The sequence below is a fragment of the Choloepus didactylus genome, chromosome 7, assembly GCF_015220235.1.
Source record: "Choloepus didactylus isolate mChoDid1 chromosome 7, mChoDid1.pri, whole genome shotgun sequence".
NCBI lineage: Eukaryota > Metazoa > Chordata > Mammalia > Pilosa > Megalonychidae > Choloepus > Choloepus didactylus.
Window position 1 is genome coordinate 104,066,158 of NC_051313.1, and position 20,262 is coordinate 104,086,419.

The following is a 20,262-nucleotide window of genomic DNA, read 5'->3' on the forward strand; positions in this document are numbered from 1 at the left end:
ACCTATATCCCTCAAGTCAGTTCTCCCCAACTCTGTCTCTGTGGTGCGTGGGGAAATGATTTTTATGGGGTTCAGTTGGTGAACTCAGTTTGGGTGTGTTGTTGGAGCTGTCCACCTTGAATGTGGTGCATGTGTCTGGGTGATCAGGGAGGTAGGGCCGCTTTACTATTCAAACCTCCCAGGTGTTTCCGGAGATTCAAGGCTGTTGCAAGAGTCTAAGCCTTCATTTCAGTTTTGCCCCAGATTTTCTCTGTCGCTGACCCACAAACCACCGGCATTGACATAGAGTCCCTGGGTTTTCCAAGTGGGCCTCCTTTCTCAGCTGTGATCTTCCAGTACCTCTGCTGAGGGAAGGCTGTGCTATGTCACTAGTGCACGTTGTCCCTCAACGGAAGCCCCAGGCTGCTGGGCTGTGCAGGGGTGCTCTCTGCCTGATGCAAAGATTAGCCTATAATTCTTGACTGGTCTAAGTTCTGAATGAAAAGCAGGTAGTAGAGCTGGGCCCCATCCCTTTCCTCTTAGAAAAGACAGATGCCTTAGGGGGACGTCATTAGCATTTCAGTGGTCTCTCTCTGCCTGTGCCACACCCCTGTCTGGGTCACAGAACTGGGAACTGAAAATGGCAGAGGCTTTCTCCACTGAGTTGAAAAAGGTACAGAGATAGCCCGAGGTGACCCTCCAGCCCTCCAAGGTCAGTCGTCACCCAAAGCCTCTGTCTACTTGTTGGGGACTCGTACCTCATAGTGAGCAGTTCACACTTGCTAATTAAAACCCCAGTCAGAGCTCAGCTGAGCTATATTCGCTTGCTGGGAGAAAGCTTCTCTCTGGCACCACAAGGCTTTGTAGCCGGGCTGTGGGGGAGGGGTCTCCCGATTTGGATCCACAGTTCTTACAGATTTTATGCTATGATCTTGGGCAATCCTCCCAATTCAGGTTAGTGTATGATGAATGGACGGTCACATTTGTCCCCCTGCAGTTATTCCAGATTACTTACTAGCTGTTTCTGTTTTTTTTTTTTTTCAGTTGTTCCAGGGAGACTACTTAGCTTCCACTCCTGTCTATGCTGCCATCTTGGATCCTCCAATAATGTTTTTAATAAAGATCCTATGCCCACTGAGAACTGGGGGGAAATGGTAAGATCAGGCTCAGAAGTGGCACAGATGGTCTCTGGCAGTGACTTTCACTGAATATTCCATGAAATCCTCTCAGAGGCTACAGGCAAAGTTGGAAAAGGGAAGAGGAGATACTCCACCTGAATCCTCAGCCTCAGTCCAACTAGATCAGCTGTTTTAGCTACTGCACTTTTAGGGGATTATGTTTGAAATGATAACAGATTTTAAAAAGAACCAAATACTGATAGTTACAGAAAACATCTCTAAACCAGTAGAGGATATGAGTTTGCATTCTAACACTGCCATTTAAGAGCTGTGTGATGAACAGATTTACTTCTCTGAACCTTTATTTCTTCATTTAAAAGGGACGTGGGGTGTTATATAGCAGGTGATCTTTAAATTTTATCTTAGCTCTAAAAAGTCCCTAGCTTTCAATTATAATAGCTCATCATATACCATATCAAAACTTCTGAGTTAAGAGGAAGGCCTTAGGTAGACAGATAGATATATATATAGAGAGAAAGATAGCTAGATAAAGATCATCTGTTCCAACCCACTCATTTTATAAATATCCAACTCCAACCCTAACAGAAATAGTGATCAGGGTCCTTTGAGAAGTAAGATGAATATGCATATGGATGCACACCAGATCCCAAATACAACATGGCTTTTTTCTAATATTTTCCAGAAATAACCCCTATGTCTGACCAGAAGATTTCTAGTATAAAACTACAGATACAATTCTAACTTTTTATAACTAAGCTACTGGAGCAAATTTTCCAATTCTAGTGATGTGCCAAAAGGAGAAAAAAACTGAAAATTTCTTTTAAAAACATACTGACTAATGCCAGAGACTTAGAAGAGTGCACTTTTACGTGAAAGAATTCTTTATACATGTGTTAAATAATACTCAATTAAAGGAGAAAATAATGACTACTTACCCATGATCCTTTTTCAATGCTTCTACAATGCACAGCAATTCAATCATCTGTGCTTTAAGTTCATCCAGGGGATTTTTTTTCCCATCATCTGTTTCTACTTTAGCTTTGATTTCTAACGGAGTTAGGAAAACAGCCGTATTTGGTTTAGAAGATGCAATGGAAGGTGTTGAAAGGTACACAGATGGCTAAAAAGAAATAAAAATAATTTTTTCCTAATTTTATTTGTATTTATATTTAATAATACATTTATGTTCAAAAGAGTTTCATAGCAAGAAGATAAATAAAGTATATTTAAGATAAAAGAGAAATTTGGAACTTAAGAAAGCAGTTTGATTTCATTACTAGAAAACCCACCAGATAACCAGAGAATAAATTTTCATTCATTAATAAGTGAAATGAGTTTTGTGAAAAATGCTAAAGGCTGTTATTTAAAAAAAAAAATTCAGATTTATCTTATTAATGGTTTGCTAGTAGGCCATCTAAATGCAAGAAAATATCAGTATTATTAATGTGCTGTTTTCATCCTAGATATAAATACTTATTGTTTGGCATATCAAAGAGTGTTGCTTTAAAAGTAACAATGAAGAATTCAGTAAGTCCCTGTAAGAATTACTAAAATGAGTTGATGCCTGGCACCCTTGTACTATTCCACTAAAATAAAATTTCAATAAACTACTAACAGTTCAGAATCAGATTAAGTATATTTGATAAATTGGAAAGCAGCCAAATACCCTGATATTAAGGAGTAATTTAAGAGGAAATATGACTTTCTAAACTATTAGATGTATGCCAGTTTGGTAATACTATCTTAAATAAAACTGGAAAGATTTTAGAAAAGAGTGTTAACATCATGTAATACATGGAAGAATCCACTCATTCTGCTGTTTATTCTAGGATATACTGAGTGTTTATTATGGGTGTCAACTACCAGCTAGGTTAAGAGTAAACCTGGTTTCTGACTTTGACTATTTTTTTAATGAGAAAATGAAACAAATGTAAAAATCTATGCCTTAAAAAGATACCAATATATGTTAGATTTGTATTACTTACTTAAAATAATATAAGCCCTTCTAAAAAGATATGTAGAGAAGAGTGTGAATTAAGTTTAACTCAATTTTTTTAGCAGGAATTACTTTATTTCTTGGAAGAATAAATAATTCTTTCTAAAGGACAGCTTAAATTCCACAATTCTGATGTTCACAAAGAATCCTAAAATTATACAAATCTTACACCATAATGCACCTTACCTTTGAAGAGTAGCTTGTATCCTTCTTAAATTCAGATGACTTTAGCTTGGCACTATCTTCTTCTTCTTTTGCTGACTTCAAGGTTTTTTCTGGGCTTTGAGTTGGCTAAATGATTTTTTTAAAAATCAAGGGACAGAACAGATCAAAGAAGGAGAAAGCAGTAAGCAATTGGAAAATAAAACAGCTGCTACTGTTCCTGATACTCCATTACTGTTGAAAAAGACTACAAAATTTGAAGCTGAATAACATATTTGCATATTTTGAGAACAAAAACACCTTGCCTGTTGGTGATAAAAATTTTCTTCAGTTAGGTAATTTAAAGCAGGTTAGTACTTAACAACATACATATACACACTAAAGTGCCTATTTCTATCCTAAGCAATTTACAGAAAACATAAAAAGAAATTACGGATTTAGATTATCAGGACAACTACTACAAAACCATTGAATTATTTCAGCAAAAAAAAATTCTCATTGTTTCCTGAAGTCTCTATCCCTCTATTATATTCACTGTTGTTGGTCTGGTAGATAAAAAAGATCCCCTCCCTGTCTCCCTTTGACCCTGTGCTATGTTGTTATCTCAAAACAATCTGCGAATTCTGATTCTATAACTTTCCATTCCAAGCCTTGTTGAAATAGACAGCTCTCCCTCCCTCGTTATCTCCTTAAACTCAAGTATTTGCTACTTAAGTATAACAGCTATCTGCTTGTTTTTTTAAACTTTGGTGGAACTATAATTTCCTTCTCATTCCTGCCTTCAAATGGACTCTCGATTTAAATTCTCTGTTTTAAACCAATAATTGTAACTCACAGAATGTCCACCATTGAAGCGACCAGGCAACCTTCTTCCAGGCATCTTTGGTCTATTTGCAGTGAGATGTAGTAGGTTTTCTGAGGAAGCTATATCATCAAAATTTATAAGCTCTAGAGAACAAAAATAAACATCTACTAAAGGATAACCGTGAATTTTAGAAAATAAAAAAAAATAATAATAACATTTTTGGTTTTTGAAAACCGTAAATTAAAAACAATACCACTACTTTAAGGACTTACAAGTTGAACTGTGCTTTTCATATGCATTTGGAAAACAACACTCACCCTTAAAAACAAACATCATCTTCATCTGACACATTTTATAGTATAATTCCTTTACTAACAATATAAAGTTCATGTTTCTAGTAGAGATTTAGACCTCAGCAAAAAGTTTTTATTGAAAGACATAAAGAACAGCCACAGAAATCTACAACATAAATTGTAATGGCAGTCAACTTGGCAGGTGAAATCACTGCCCTCCCCTCTATACGGGATCAGATACCCAGTGGAGTGAATCTCCCTGGCAACGTGGAATATGACTCCTGGGGAGGAATCTAGACCCAGCATCTTGGGATGGAGAACATCTTCTTGAAGAAAAGGGGGATGTGAAAGGAAATTAAATAAGCTTCAGTGGCAGAGAGATTCCAAAAGGAGCCGAAAGATCACTCTGGTGGGTACTCTTACGCACAATATAGATAACCCTTTTTAGGTTCTAATGAATAGGAATAACTAGCAGTAAATACCTGAAACTATACAACCCAGAACCCTTGAATGTTGAAGAGGATTGTATAAAAATGTAGCCTTTGAGGAGTGACAATGTGATTGGGAAAGCCTTATGGCCCACACTCCCTTTGTCCAGTGTACAGACGGATGAATAGAAAAATGGGGGCAAAAAAAAAAAAAAAAAAAAAGGCACCCAGTGTTCTTTTTCACTTTAATTGTTCTTTTTCACTTTAATTTTTATTCTTATTATTTTTGTGTGTGTGGTAATGAAAACGTTCAAAAATTAATTTTGGTGATGAACGCACAGCTATATAATGGTACTATGAACAAATGTACACTTTGTATGACTGCATGGTATGTGAATATTTCTCAATAAAATCGAATTTAAAAAAATTGTAATGGCAGAAAAAGCTGTCACCTTAAGTTCTTGTGTATAAAAATACATAACCTAGTTCTTAAACTGATAATTGCAATGAATCAGAAAATGTACACCTAAAATTTGTTATAATCTTCAAGTAGTATCCCAATATTCACATTTTAAGGGTTTAACTATACCTGGCACCCTGCCCGCTTTCCATTTGCATTTTTCAATGTAAAGCAAAAGCATAATTTATTGTGACTTTATATACATATATGTATGTGCACTGTACACTGTAGGTGGGATCCAAACTGTTTATTGTTCAGTGTACCTGTGCTAAAACATTGGCAGGTTTAGGAATCATAAGATCGTTATAAATTTAAAGCAAATCAGATACCAAGGGAAATGCTACATAGATTGTCACCTTGCTTCCCCACCATCAAGGCTGGCTGACCTTTGATAAGGACACTTTGGTAAGGACAAACCTTGGTAATTTGTATCCCTGAAACAACAGCATATAATCCTTTGCCTTGTTCTAGATGATACAGAAAACCTTGCAAAAGAGTTGATCTTGAACTTTAAAAACATCTGTATGTGATACAAGAAGCCTAGGGGTAAACTCCAGATACTTCCATTGTCAATACAACCTTCCTTTAAGCCCAGATTCCAAACCAGATATACCAACCATACCCAAGATTTTCTACAGAGAAGCAGACATTTTTGGGCCCTTCCAGATCTGGATTCATTCTTCAGGTTACCATTTGCCTGGATGTCTATAATACTCTGTGTCAAATAGTTAGATGTCCCAACTCAGTGATTTGTTATTTCTTAAGGAGATCTAAAGATACTCATCATCGTGGCCCTCAAAGTTTACTCATCAACTTTCATATTCAAAGTAACTTATGTACAGATATATATATATATATATATTTTTTGGGGGGGTAGGGTGGGGGTTGGAGGACACAAAAATAAGGCAGGGAAAGAGACATCACTGTCTGGCAATATGCATTTTACAACAACTGAAAGTATCTGTAGAATACTGTTCTCTTCCACTTTCCCATCCTGGGGTTACTTTGTGTGTTCCACCTTGGATTAAGCCACTAAGCTAATATATTGTAACAGGCACTCTTATGTGCTTGGTTTAATTTTTGTTTTAAGTCTTTCCATAATTGACTGTAAGCAATTATTAAATGTAACAAACCATAATAAGAATACAGTGGCTTTCAATGGAAAATGCATTACATAATCCCAAAGAGCTTGAATTTAAACATATAAATATTGTTATTTTATTTATAAATAACACAAAGAAAATAATATTTTAAAAGGATATATTAGAAATATATAGTTTGATGAGTTAAAAATTGCTTTTTACACGAATAATTATGTTTGAGGACCTACAAAAAACCTTGAAAACTATATTCTGATCATTTTGGCCTATGGAGATTATTTTCAAATGCATATTTAAGCAACTTGCAAAAAGAAAAAGAAACAAACAAAATATAGGAGATAAAATAAATGAAACAAAGAATAAAACAAAAGGTAGATTTACAAAATTATACACCATGCTTATGTAAAATGCCTTCCATATGTCCAGTTTTGAGCTACAACACCAACACAAAATGTTTACTATTCTAAAACTCTCTCAGGTTCTCCATTTAAGTTATTAGGTGAGAAAAATAACTGCACATTTTTTTTGACTCATGATGTATCTGAACACTTTTAAATTTACCTAAGAGTGATTGCAATGGATTTACACTGTTTACACAGTATAAAAGGCAGGCCATCACTTAACACTTGTCACATTGTCACTCTGCCAACCACTTACACTTCTGCATGTTGCCTACAAAGACATGGAATTTGAAAAAATCAAAATAAAATATCCAATCTTTGGAGAAATAAACTGAAAATGTTCCCAAAATGAATTTTATTTTATTTAAAAATGGAAAACCAAAAGGGTTAGAATAAATAGACAGACAGACATGTACACTTTCAGTAAAATTACAAAGAAAAATCAATGTGCACCACCTATTTATATTGATTTCTTTTATTAATTGTTATCTTACCAAAATGGAGAAAGGTAGGATAATTTCCTGACACGTAAGAAGGGAAACATGGCAAACAGGCTAGGAAACAAAATCTGGAAAGAAAAGTCAGGGATAGGAATGTGTAGAAAAAAGACTGAACCAAAAAATTATTTTACAAAGCAGGAAAAAGAAACAGTTGCAGAATGAACAGAACCATTTCAATATTTGGTATACAGCCATTGTGGGTTATCTAAATTTACATAAACTGTGTATTGTTTGTTAGATTTATTCCTTTGCCTTTCAAAAGAGAAAGCTATAAAGAGTATTCATTTCAATATACATTAAGCTAAAAGGAAGTCCTCTATAAATTACTTACTGAACACCAAGATAGCTCCCAAAAGTATGAGCTGGAGCTTTATTCTTAAGAACCCCGAGTAATCAATCAATAGAGATTAACATTTCATTAATATAGTTACAACCATAACTAAACAACCTTTTACTCAAATTTTAGTTTTTAATGACAGTAATTACACTGAAGAAGGCAGTTTTAATTCTATGATGTCATAAAGAAAAATATGTCAAATATTACTTTTAAATATCTCATTATAAAAATGACTCAATACAACTCTTAATAATATCTCAAAATGTATAAATGAAAATTCATGAATGACTTATACGATGTTACAGTTTGATATTATCAAGGAAATTATGATTAAAGACTAAAATTTTTATCTCTACTACTATGATCCCATGTAAGAGTAGTTCTACATTTTTGGGATTTGTTGTTTATTTGTTTTGGTATCCTAGTTCAGATACAGGCTCACTTTTTATAGTGTCTACTACTCAACAAGCACCTCACTAGAAAAGCCCCACAATAAATTCTTTATGGAAAAAATTAATGGATAAATGTTGGGGAAAAATTCAAACAAAAATACATCAACTAACAAACAGAAATGAAAAGAAGCTTATTCAATAATGAAGGTTTTTAATCCTAGAAGAAACTATTACAGAAAAACAATCGAAAAGGATAAAATACTATATAGACACTTTTTCAGCAGTGTTTTCTCAGTGGAATAGCTATGTTTTTAAATTTTCTATCTTGTATTTACAAGTATTCTGAAAACAATTTTGCTTCTCTGCAAAATTTGCTACTTTAGAAATATGTGTACCACGAGAACTTTATAATTAGCCAGTAGTGACAGTGACATTTTTCTTAAGCCAATTTTTGATGAAGTGTTTGAAAAAGAAAAAAATAAAACTAAAGCATGCATCCTAACAGCTTTGCAATGTATAGCACTGTATTATATACATATGAGAACATAATAGGGAACTTCACTTACTTCATTCCATTTTAAAAAATTCTCCTTGAGTGTGCTAGGAATATTTTTCATATATCAACAAAAGTCAAATTTTGTATTCATGGCCCTGATTATTAAATACTCACACAAATGTTTATATGTGGCTTTAAATATGAGGAAATATATCTAAATGTGGAATCAGTAGTTTATGTCCTTTATGGATAAGAACAGAAGCAGAATTAGGTGGCAGACAGAGGGAAGAAGAGAAATAACAACTATAATTGTTATAACTTCCTTATCAGGCATTCTAACAGGTATAAATAGATACACTGAATCATCTGATTGCTAGCTAAGCAAGAAAACAGACTGAGCGACGTTAAGAAATTTGCATACAGCCAATTAGCTAATAAATAAAAGCCACTTTCTTAAATAACAAAGTCACGATACTTTTTACCATAGCATTCCACCTCAAATTATTTTACATAATAAAGAAGTTCTCAATAAGCTTTCATATAATAAGGCATACAGTTTAAGTTTTCTGAAGCTTATGCCAAAAGACTCCCTTCATGTTAGGGAAAAAAAAATGTAAACCTCAAATTAAGCCAAAAATATAATTAAAAGATGTCTCAACCTAATGCTGAATTTGAGGCTGTATTTAACCCAGAACAATTTTTTTTTTAAGGTTTCAACATCTCACAGAGAAGGTAAAACACTTCACAGTACAACTGCTAGGGACATATTTATTATAATGAAAAAAGGAAATAAGGGAAGAGCCCTCTGAATTTAGGTTTGGGACAAGGGCTATTTGCTGCCAGCAACTATGCCTTTTATCTTAACATATTACCTGTGTCTGAAACAATAATTAGCATATAATAACTGCTCAGTAAATATTTAATATGCTTAACATGTTTCATATGAACTCAATTTCCAAAATTTTAATTTTCTTTCCTGAGGTTTCCAGGATGTTAGTATGGTACACCAAAGGCACCTTGATAGTGGAAGGAATAAAGAACAGCAACTTGAAAGTTAACTGGAATGGGCTATAGACTTAATTTTCTGACATAGTATAAGTCTCAGCATCTTTGGATTACTTCCTTATTTATTTGAAGAAAAAAACAGACTAGATATTACATGTTTTCAAATGCTGCTCCAGAAAGCCACTTCTATTTTTTAAAATGAGGAGTAAATAAAGGGTACGGATTTAAGTTAAGACATGATTAGGGATCAAAAACAAAATAAAAAACGCAGAACTCTTTGACTACCAAGTTACATGTATTATACGTGCTATTTCTGTACATATGCTTTTAGTGATATATATATATATGAAAATTTGTTTTTAAGTGAAAATTTATTTTAATTTACTCCTTCGACTTCAAAAGGGATTCATCAAAACTTAAGATGTTTTTGATAAAGGTCACAGAAAATTATGGAAATTCAAGTAACATGGTTTCATGCTTTCCAGAATTAAAATTTTGCAAGTAACCTTTTTTCCTCCAAACACTACTTTTGAAAACACATTTCTAGCTACATTTTAAATCATAACTGAACACAGAATGAAATCATAGAATTCTATTTCTTACCACTAATCTCAGTAAAAAAGAGGATAATTTTAAAAAGCATGGAGAGGATTTTTGTTACTTTTCATTTAATTAAATAGTAAATAAGGACAATTTTTGCCAGATAAAAAAAAATACTGAATATTTTATTGCCTCTAACATACAGTCGACTTCTTAATTCCAGAAATTTATAATGAATATGGCTTCACCCACAACAGGCAAAGAGATCCAAATATATAAGGAAAGTATCTACAAAACATTCAAATTAAAAGACTGAAGGAGGCCACATGTAAGTCAGAGCTTTTATACTGGCAAACTGAAAAGAGGGAAGAAAAATAAAATCATCTGAAAATATATGAAATATAGTACCAAATATTACAATACAAAGATAAAAACATCTAAGAATAGCGGGCTTTCAAGTTTAAATGTAAATATGAAAAGCTACCACTGAAGGTAAAAAGTGTATTTCAAAACTGTAAAGAATATAAACAGGATTTAAAGAGTTCTCTTTGGATTTATGTGATCTTAGACATCTGATGAATATTTATACCAGTCAGATTTTCTTCAAGACTGCTACTTCAAATTTTGCATTTTATAACTAAAACGCTTGGAAAAAGTTCAGTTTAGAATTAAAAAATCAGAATTAAAAAGCTTAAGGAACAACATTTAGCAAACAAAGTGAAGCCTGCTTATATATATTAGGCATAAAAAGCCTATCTTCCTAAGTTGGAAACAAAAGTATCTACACATTAAGTGAAAAAATAAAAATATTCTTTCTTAAACATAATCCAGTGCTGCCACTGAAAAACTATGCCATCTCCTTATTTTTAAACTTTCAAAAATAAAATGTAGTCATACTTGCCTGAGTTATGGTATAGTCATTTTATATTGAATGGATAGACTGACAGATAGATAATATTTTAACATCCATCTCAGTCCTCTGACCAATAAGAAAACTTACGTGAAACATAAATGTTTTGGTCATTTTATCTTCCTTTAGTTTCATTTTTCCATTTTGGCTACATAAATTTTAATCAAATTTCAATTGATTTCCACTGTATCTAGCCTCACACAAATTACATGTACAACCCTCTTATTTTAGCTTTTGAAAAATATGTTGATCAAATTTGTTAAAGCACCACCTTTCTACATGTTCACTTACCTGTTTCTTTAGAGTTCCTTACTGCAAAGGAATCAAGCTCTACTGATTTTGGTCTAAGTGGTAAATTTTCAGAATCTAGCTTTGGTTTTGATATTGGCTCTGTCTCAAATTTTGATGAAATGGTAGAAACTTCCCCATTAATCCTGAAATGAGAAAAATAAAAATATGCAAAAATCAGTTGTCTGTGAAATATATACACCATTTTTTAACACTGTGATTTAACATCAAAGATTTTATAGCCTAACAATGATTTATTTCTGTTCTATAAAACAAGGTCCATAAAAGTAAACCTCTGCCCCAATCATCACATACTCAGAAATGTTAAAAAAAAAGGGGGGGAGGGGTATTCACCTAGAATGAACATAAGATTAACATTTAACAGAGAAAATATGAAAGACAAAAAATTATTTTGGGATTTAGACAGGCAGTAAAGGCATTTAGGTTAAAGACAGGAAAATCAATAAGCTAATTTAAAATCAGATAAAACTTACTTGGCTATAGGTGGTGGTGGAAGAACTGGTTTTTCAGGCCGCTTTGGATACATGGTTCCAGGAGATCTCAAAAGATTATTGGCTTTGGTGGGAGGAGTAGGTTTCTTGGGTGGGACTTGTGGAGCAACCGGTTTAGAAGGTTTCTGTTCTTGGGTTGGTTTTTCATCTGATGATCAAAAAATATTTAACATATTGTTGTTGCTTTTAACAATCAGTACTGTTCAGGTTTTCTAATCAAGTTAGAAAAGTATGAGACAGAAACACCGATTCTCACCCTCTCGATCTAATACATGTGTATGTGTAAATTTTATTTTATTTTTAAAGTTATAATTGAGTACAATAAGCTTCCATCTAAAAAAAATAGTTTACTTTTTTTGGGGGGGAGGGGCCAATTAATAAATAATGCTTGCTTATTATCTTTCCAAGATCTTTTAATTTAGAGTTGATATTCTACCTTAAATATAAACACATATGACTTTATTATCATAAAACAGTTATTAACAAAAAACAGTATTATCTAGACTTAAATCCAGACTATTTTCTGAAACTGAACTATAAATTATGAACTGAAAATGAACAGAAATTCCAGTTTCTATATATATTCATAATTCTCACTAATGTACTAGTTATTTTATTAACACCATCTATGAAACATATTTACATTTTACAGATAAGAAAATAAGGGGGGGGTAAAATAGCATTCAGAACAATTTTATTACATATTCATAAAAACAATTTTATCACCAAAAAGGCATCAAATACTCTTGGTACTACACATATGTACAGATATGATTCCTGATCTTTCAGGTAATAAAAACAATGGACGCATGCACACACAGATGAGATATTCGTGGTATGCAGTCAACTAAAATATAATTGTTTCATAAGGTATACATTCCAAAAATAAGAAGTGCAATACTGAAAATTTTCTAAATTTACCTGGTCTTTGAAAAGAATATCTGTCATAGAATCACAAATAAGTTTATGAGATTTTAATCAGAAATGGTGACTATGAATCTTGAACAAACACTGCAGGCCACTGGTAAATCCCTCCCTAAAAATTATAGGTGCCGTCTCTCGACAATGAAAATACAAAATCTCACTGTCTCAATTTTATCACTTATTTAATAATTTCATTGAATCACATGAAAATATAGTTTAGTTTATTATAACTCTGGCCATCAAATGGTATAAAAGTCCAACTTTTTTTAAGAATTACTCAAAATAGAGACGCTATGATACTTGAGGACACAAAAAGGGATCAAGAGTTGTCATACGTATATAAAGAAAAACTTTGATTAAAAACAAGGTGAAAATGTATGGAGATGACAAAATACAACAAAATAATTGAAATATGTCCTATCTTATCAACTACAGAGTACAGCAATAAATTATTAACAATGTGCATAATGCTAGTCTATTAATTCAGATGAGGGTTAGTGCCCTGATGCATGAATTGGAATAGAAAAATAATTAATAAGCAACGCAGGCACCATAGCATGTGTGATTTCATGTACATAAATTCTAATTAAGAAATCAAACATTCAATTCTTTAATAGTGGCCTCTTGGAGATACATTAGAGGAAAAAACAGTACTATTAGAAAAGTAGCAAGACTATTTTTTCTATTCTCCTAAAATTTTAGACCAATTTAACACAAAATAACTCTCCATACTATTATCTGTCACATGTGCACATCATATTTTATCTGTGAGACAAATCCGTGAAAATGTTCTAAAAAGGTATCGAGTGCACTTGCCTCAGCATATATCACTAGACTGGATGATAAAATTAAATCTTAGACATATATGATTGCTATGATCTCCTGCTGTCAAACCTTAAAATGGGTTTTGGTCCCTATCTTCCTTAAAATTTCTGTTGCATCTGATGGTACAGGATACTACTTAAAATAAATTTTTTAACAAGCATAATGTATTTTCAGAAGCCTAAGTACAAGGCTTGACAAGTCATCATGACATGAACCTACCTAAGTAGCAACCACCAAAGTCAAAGCTGAACATCATCCACATCTCTCAAGTTTCCCTCAGGTGTCTTCCCAATTACTACCCCATCACTCCTGTCCAAAGGTGTCTTCTAACAGCACAGATTACTTCTGCCTGTTTTTAACCTTTTCATAATGGAATTTTTTTAACCTAAAATAACTATTTCCAACATGCTCCTACTCTACCCCATGAAAATATACAGACTATAAGCCAGTAAAGGAATAAGAAAGAAGATAACCAAAGACAGCAAAATTTCTTTGAAATTGTTCCTACCATACCCACCAGAAATTAATAAACCAGTCATTCCTGGGCATTCCCAGAATGTTAAAATTTACCCTTGATAACTTATCTGTTCTTACTAGGTTATCGATCCCCCTTCACTAATTGCTCTCTATAGCAAGGCCCCCACATTCTACATTATAAACCATTTATTTTACATTTCTCAATGTTCACATTAGTGGAAGCATGCAATATTTCTTTTTTTGTGCCTGGCTTATTTCACTAAGGATTATGTCTTCAAGGTTCATAAATGTTGTCATACGTTTCACAACACCTTTCCTTTTCACTGCCACGTAGTAGTCCATCGTGTGTATATACCATCTTTTCTTTATCCACTCATCTGTTGAAGGACATTTGGGTTGTTTCCATCTCTTGGCAATTGTGAATAATGCAGCTATGAACATTGGCGTGCAGATATCTGTTCGTGTCACCGCTTTCAGATCTTCTGAGTATATACCAAGAAGTGCAATTGCTGGATCAAAGGGTAACTCTGTATATGGTTTTCTGAGGAACTGCCAGACTGTCTTCCAGAGTGGCTGAACCAGTCCCACCAACAATGAATAAGAGTTCCAATTTCTCCACATCCTCTAGCATTTGTAGTTTCCTGTTTGTTTAATGGCAGCCATTCTAATTGGTGTGAGACGGTATCTCGTTGTGGTCTTTAACTTGCATCTCTCTAAAAGCTAGTGAAGCTGAACATTTTTTCATGTGTTTTTTGGCCATTTGTCTTTCCTCTTCAGAGAACTGTCTTTTCATATCTTTTGCCCATTTTATAATTGGGCTGTCTGTACTATTGTCATTGAGTTGTAGGGTTTCTTAATATATGCAAGATATCAGTCTTTTGTCAGACACATGGTTTCCAAAAATATTTTCCCATTGAATTGGCTGCCTCTTCACCTTTTTGACAAATTCCTTTAAGGTACAGAAACTTCTAAGTTTGAGTTCCCACTTATCTATTTTTTCTTTGTTGCTTGTGTTTGGGAGTAAGGTCTAGGGAATGACTGCCTAATACAAAGTTTTGAAGATGTTTCCCTACATTATCTTCTAGGAGTTTTATGGTACTGTCTTTTATATTGAGGTCTTTGATCCACTTTCTGTTAATTTTTGCGTAGGTTGTGAGGTAGGGTTCCTCTTTCATTCCTTTGGATATGGATACCCAACTCTCCCAGCCCCATTTGTTGAAAAGACTGTTATGTCCCAGTTCAGTGGCTTTCGGGGCCTTATCAAAGATCAGTCAGCCATAGATCTGGGGGTCTATCTCTGAATTCTCAATTTGATTCCATTGATCAGTATATCTATCTTTGTGCCAGTATCATGCTGTTTTGACTACTGTGGCTTTATAGTAAGCTTCAAAGTCAGGAAGTACAAGTCCTCCCACTTCATTTTTCTTTTTTTGAGTGTTTTTAGCAATTCTGGCATCTTCCCTTTCTAAATAAATTTGATAACTAGCTTTTCCAAGTCTGCAAAGTAGGTTGTTGGAATTTTGATTGGGATTGCATTGAATCTGTAGATGAGTTTGGGTAGAACTGACATCTTAATGACATTTAGCCTTCCTATCCATGAACATGGAATATTTTTCCATCTTTTAACGTCCCTTTCTATTTCTTTTAGTAGAGTTATGTAGTTTTCCTTGTATAGGTCTTTTACATCTTTGGTTCAGTTTATTCCTAGGTATTGACTTTTTTAGTTACAATTGAAAATGGTATCTTTCTCTTGAGTGTCTCTTCATTCATTTCTAGTGTATAGAAACATTATTGACTTATGTGCATTACTCTTGTATCCTGCTACTTTGCTAAATTTGTTTATTAGCTCTAGTGACTGTATCGTCGATTTCTCAGGGTTTTCCAGATGTAAAATCATAACATCTAAAAATAATGACAGTTTTACTTCTTCCTTTCCAATTTGGATGCCTTTTATTTCTTTGTCTTACCAGATTCCCCTGGCTAGCACCTCTAGCACAGTGTTGAATAACAGTGGTGACAGCAGGCATTCTTGTCTCATTCCTGATCTTAGAGGGAAGGCTTTCAGTCTTTCACCATTGAGTACTACGCTGGCTGTGGGTTCTTCATATATGCTCTTAATGGTATCTTGCTCTTGAGTGTTTCAAGAGGAAGTTTCCTTCAATTCCTCCCTTTTGAAGTGTTTTTATCAAAAAGGGATGTTGGATTTTGTTGAATGCTTTTTCAGCATCTACTGAGATGATCATTTGGTTTTTTCCTTTTGATTTGTTAATGTGTTGCAACACCTTGATGATTTTCTTATGTTGAACCATCCTTGCATGCCTGGAATGAACCCCACCTGTTCATGGTGTATGATTTTTTTAACGTGTCTTTGGATTCAATTTGCAAGTATTTTGTTGAGAATTTTTGCATCTATATTCATTAGGGAGGTTGGCCAGTAGTTTTCCTTTTTCGTAGCATCTTTGCCTGGTTTTGGCATTACATTGATGTTAGCTTCATAAAATGTCTTAGTGTTCCATTTTCTTTGATGTTTTGAAAGAGTTTAAGTAAGATTGGTGTCAGTTCTTTTTGGAAAGTTTGATAGAATTCCCCTGTGAAGCCATCTGGCCCTGGGCATTTATTTGTGGGAAGCTTTTGATGACTGATTGGATCTCTTTGCTTGTGACTGATTTGTTGAGGTCTTCTGTTTCTTCTCTGGTCAGTCTAGGCTGTTCATATGTTTCCAGGAAATTGTCCATTTCCTCTACAATATCCAGTTTGTTGGCATACAGGTGTTCATAGTATCCTCTTAAAATTTTTTTTAATTTCCTCGGGATCTGCAGTAATGTCACCTTTCTCATTCATTATTTTGTTAATTTGGGTCTTCTCTTTTTGATTTTGTCACTCTAGCTAGGGGCTTGTCAATCTTGTTAATTTTCTCAAAGAACCAACTTTTGGTGTTATTTATTCTCTACTGTTTTTTTGTTCTCTATGTCACTTATTTCTCCTTTACCGCTTGTTATTTCTTTTCTTCTACTTGGTTTAGGATTAGTTTGCTGTTCATTTTCTAGCTTCTTCAGTTGCTCCATTAGTTCTTTGATTCTAGCTCTTTCTTCCTCTTTGATGCATGCATTTAGCACTATAAATTTCCCCCTTAGTACTGCTTTCACTGCATCCCATAGGTTTTGATATGTTGTGTTCTCATTTTCATTTGTCTCTATAAATTTAGCAGTTTCTGTTGCTATTTCTTTTTAACCCACTGATTGTTTAGGAGTGTGTTGTTCAACCTCCAGGTATTTGTAAATTTTCTAAGTCTCTGATGGTTATTGACCTCTAATTGTATTCCATTATTGTCGGAGAATGTGCTTTGAATAATTTGAAATTTTTTAAATTTACTGAGGCTTGTTTTATGTCCCAGCATATGATCTATTCTGGAGAACGTTCCATGAGCACTAGAGAAGAATGTGTATCCTGGTGATTTGGGATGTAATATTCTATATATGTCTGTTAAATCAAATTCATTTATCAGACTGTTTAGGATTTCAATTTCCTTATTGGTCTTCTATCTGGTTGATCTATCTATAGGAAAGAATGATGTACTGAAGTCTCCCACAATAATTATGGAAACATCAATTGCTTCCTTTAGTTTTGCCAGTGTTTGTCTCATGTATTTTGTGGCACCTTGATTGGGTGCACAGACATTTATGATTGTTATTTCTTCTTGTTGAATTGCCCCTTTAATTAGTATGTAGTGGCCTTCTTCATCTCTCGTAACATCCTTGCATTTCAAGTCTATTTTAGCCGAGATTAATATTGCTACTCCTGCTTTCTTTTGGCTGTAGCTTGCATGAAATATTTTTTTCCATCCTTTCACTTTCAATTTCTTTGTATCCCTGTGTCTATGATGAATCTCTTGTATGCAGCATATTCATGGCTCATATTTTTTGACCCATTCTGTCAATCTATAATTTTTATTTGGGGAGTTTAATCCATTTACATTCAACATTATTACTGTGAAGGTATTTCTTGAATTAGCCATCCTATCCTTTGGTTTATGTTTGTCAGATATATTTTTTTCTTCTTTCTCTTAATATCCTTTAATGTAACCATACTGAATCTCTTTAGTACTGAACCTTTCTCCATATCTCTCCCACTTTTCTTTGTTTCTCTGTTGGAAGGGCTCCTTTAGTATCTCAAGTAGGGCAGGTCTCTTTGTTAGCAAATTCTCTCAGCATTTATTTGTGAAAAATTTAAACTCTCCCTCAAACTGGAAGGAGAGTTTTGCTGGATAAAGAATTCTTGGTTGGCAATTTTTCTCTCTCACAATTTTAAATATGTCATGTCACTGCCTTCTCACCTCCATGGTGGCCACTGAGTAGTCACTACTTAGTCTTTGGCTGTTTCCTATGTAAGTGGTGAATTGCTTTTCTCTTGCTGCTTTCTGAACTTGCTCCTTCTCTTCAGTATTTGACAATCTGATCAGAATGTGTCTCCGAGTGGGTTTATTTGTATTTATTCTATTTGGAGTTCGCTGGGCATTTATGATTTTGTTGTTTAGAAGGTTTGGGAAGTTTTCCCCAACAATTTCTTTGAATACTCTTCCTAGACCTTTACCCTTCTCTTTCCCTTCTGGAACACCAATGACTCTTATATTTGGACATTTTATATAATCTATCATATCCCTGAGGTCCATTTCGATTTTTTCAATTTTTTTTCCGCATTCTGTCTTTTGTTCTTTCACTTTCCGTTCTGTCTTCTCTGAGGTCACTGATTTGCTGTTCAGCCTCCTCTAATATTATACTATGAGTATTCAGAATCTTTTCAATTTGGTCGACAGTTTCTTTTATTTCCATAAGATCACCTATTTTTTTATTTACTCTTGCCAGTTTCTTCTTTACGCTCCTCTATGGTCTTCTTCATGTCCTTTATACCTTGTGCCATGCTTTCATTGTTTGTCTTTAGTTCTTCGATTAATTGCTCCAAGTACTGTGTCTCCTCTGATCTTCTGATTTCAGTATTTGGGTTTGGGTTATCCGTATCGTCTGGTTTCTTCATATGCTTTAAAATTTTCTGTTGTTTTTGGCCTCTTGGCATGTGCTTGACAGGGTTCTTTTAGGATATGTAGGCTTTTTCAGACACTTATCTCTAATTTGTCCGATCTACAGCTTGGTGGTGTACACTTTCTGTAACTAACCAGCACGTGGCATCCACGAGTCACCTATTCCCCTCAAGCCAGTTCTCCCAACTTTGTCTCTGTGGTGAGTGGGGGTCTGAATTTTGTGGGGGTCCAACTGGGGCACCAGGTTTGCATGTGTAGTTGGTGCTGCCCACCCTGAATGTGGGGTGTGTGTCTGAGCGGTTAGGGAGGGAGGGCGGCTTTAATAATCAAACCTCCCAGGTGTTTCTGGAGATTTAAAGCTGTTGCAAGAGTCTAAACCTTCAGTTCAGTCTCACCAGTTTGTGTGCCACTGAGCCACAAGTCCTTGGTATTGGTGTGTGGTCCCTGGGACTTCCGAGGGGGGTACCTCTTCCAAGCCATGCCCTCCTAGGGCCTCTGCTGAGAGAAGACTGTGCTACATCATAAGTAAGCACCATCTCCCAAAGGAAGTTCTGGGCTTCAGGGCTGTGTAGGGGCATTCCCAGCCTGCTGAAAGGATGGCTATATGGGGTGTGTTAATTTCCCCCTTTTCACACACCTCTGCCTTCCCAGTTCCAGGACAATTAGCTGCGGGTGTGCAAAAGGCTACAGTCCACGCAGGTATTGTGGCGTGTGCGCATGTTGCTGGAAACACTTCCCATCACACTGGGTTGTTTGGTGCAGCTCTGGACTGTAGCGCCAGCACAGGGCAGAAGCGTTCCCAGCCTGCTGGGAAGATGGCTGTATGGGGCATGGTTATTTCCCCCTTTCCGCTAACCTCTGCTTTCCTAGCTCTGAGACAATTAGCAGTGGGTACGCTAAAGGCTATTGTCCATGCCAGATATTGAGGCAGGCCCACAGCTTGTGGGGACACAATTCCCGCCATGCTTCACTGTGCAGTTCTCGCTGCTGTATCTGCAGCTACATTTGGGTTTTTAAAACTAGCCCAACTCCAAATGCCAACCTCCGGCTTCCCCAGACTGCAGCGTGGCTGCAGGTTATCCAGCAGGTTCACTCACTCATTTCAGAACGCAGGCTTCCAGTTTCACCAAGTGCACAGTCCCTTCTCCAGCTGGTGCATCACTGGAACTGGTGTTCTGGGTCACTTTCTGTCTTTTATCTAGTATTTTTCATGGAGATGTTTTTTTTCCGTCTCTCCTAACCACCATCTTCCGGAAGC

General features: G+C 34.9%; 1 protein-coding gene across 3 annotated transcripts in view; it reads right to left on the reverse strand.

Moving 5' to 3' along the window:
- LOC119539768 (CD2 associated protein) overlaps positions 1–20,262 on the reverse strand; it is a 180,297-nt gene that overhangs the window by 14,314 nt on the left and 145,721 nt on the right. For all 3 annotated transcript variants that reach the window (XM_037843532.1, XM_037843534.1, XM_037843533.1), the window contains 5 exons: positions 11,726–11,891; positions 11,235–11,377; positions 4,112–4,224; positions 3,301–3,405; positions 2,054–2,238 (listed from right to left, as the gene is read on the reverse strand). In XM_037843532.1, coding sequence (XP_037699460.1) covers positions 2,054–2,238; positions 3,301–3,405; positions 4,112–4,224; positions 11,235–11,377; positions 11,726–11,891 — 712 coding nt within the window. The remainder of the gene's footprint in view (positions 1–2,053; positions 2,239–3,300; positions 3,406–4,111; positions 4,225–11,234; positions 11,378–11,725; positions 11,892–20,262) is intronic.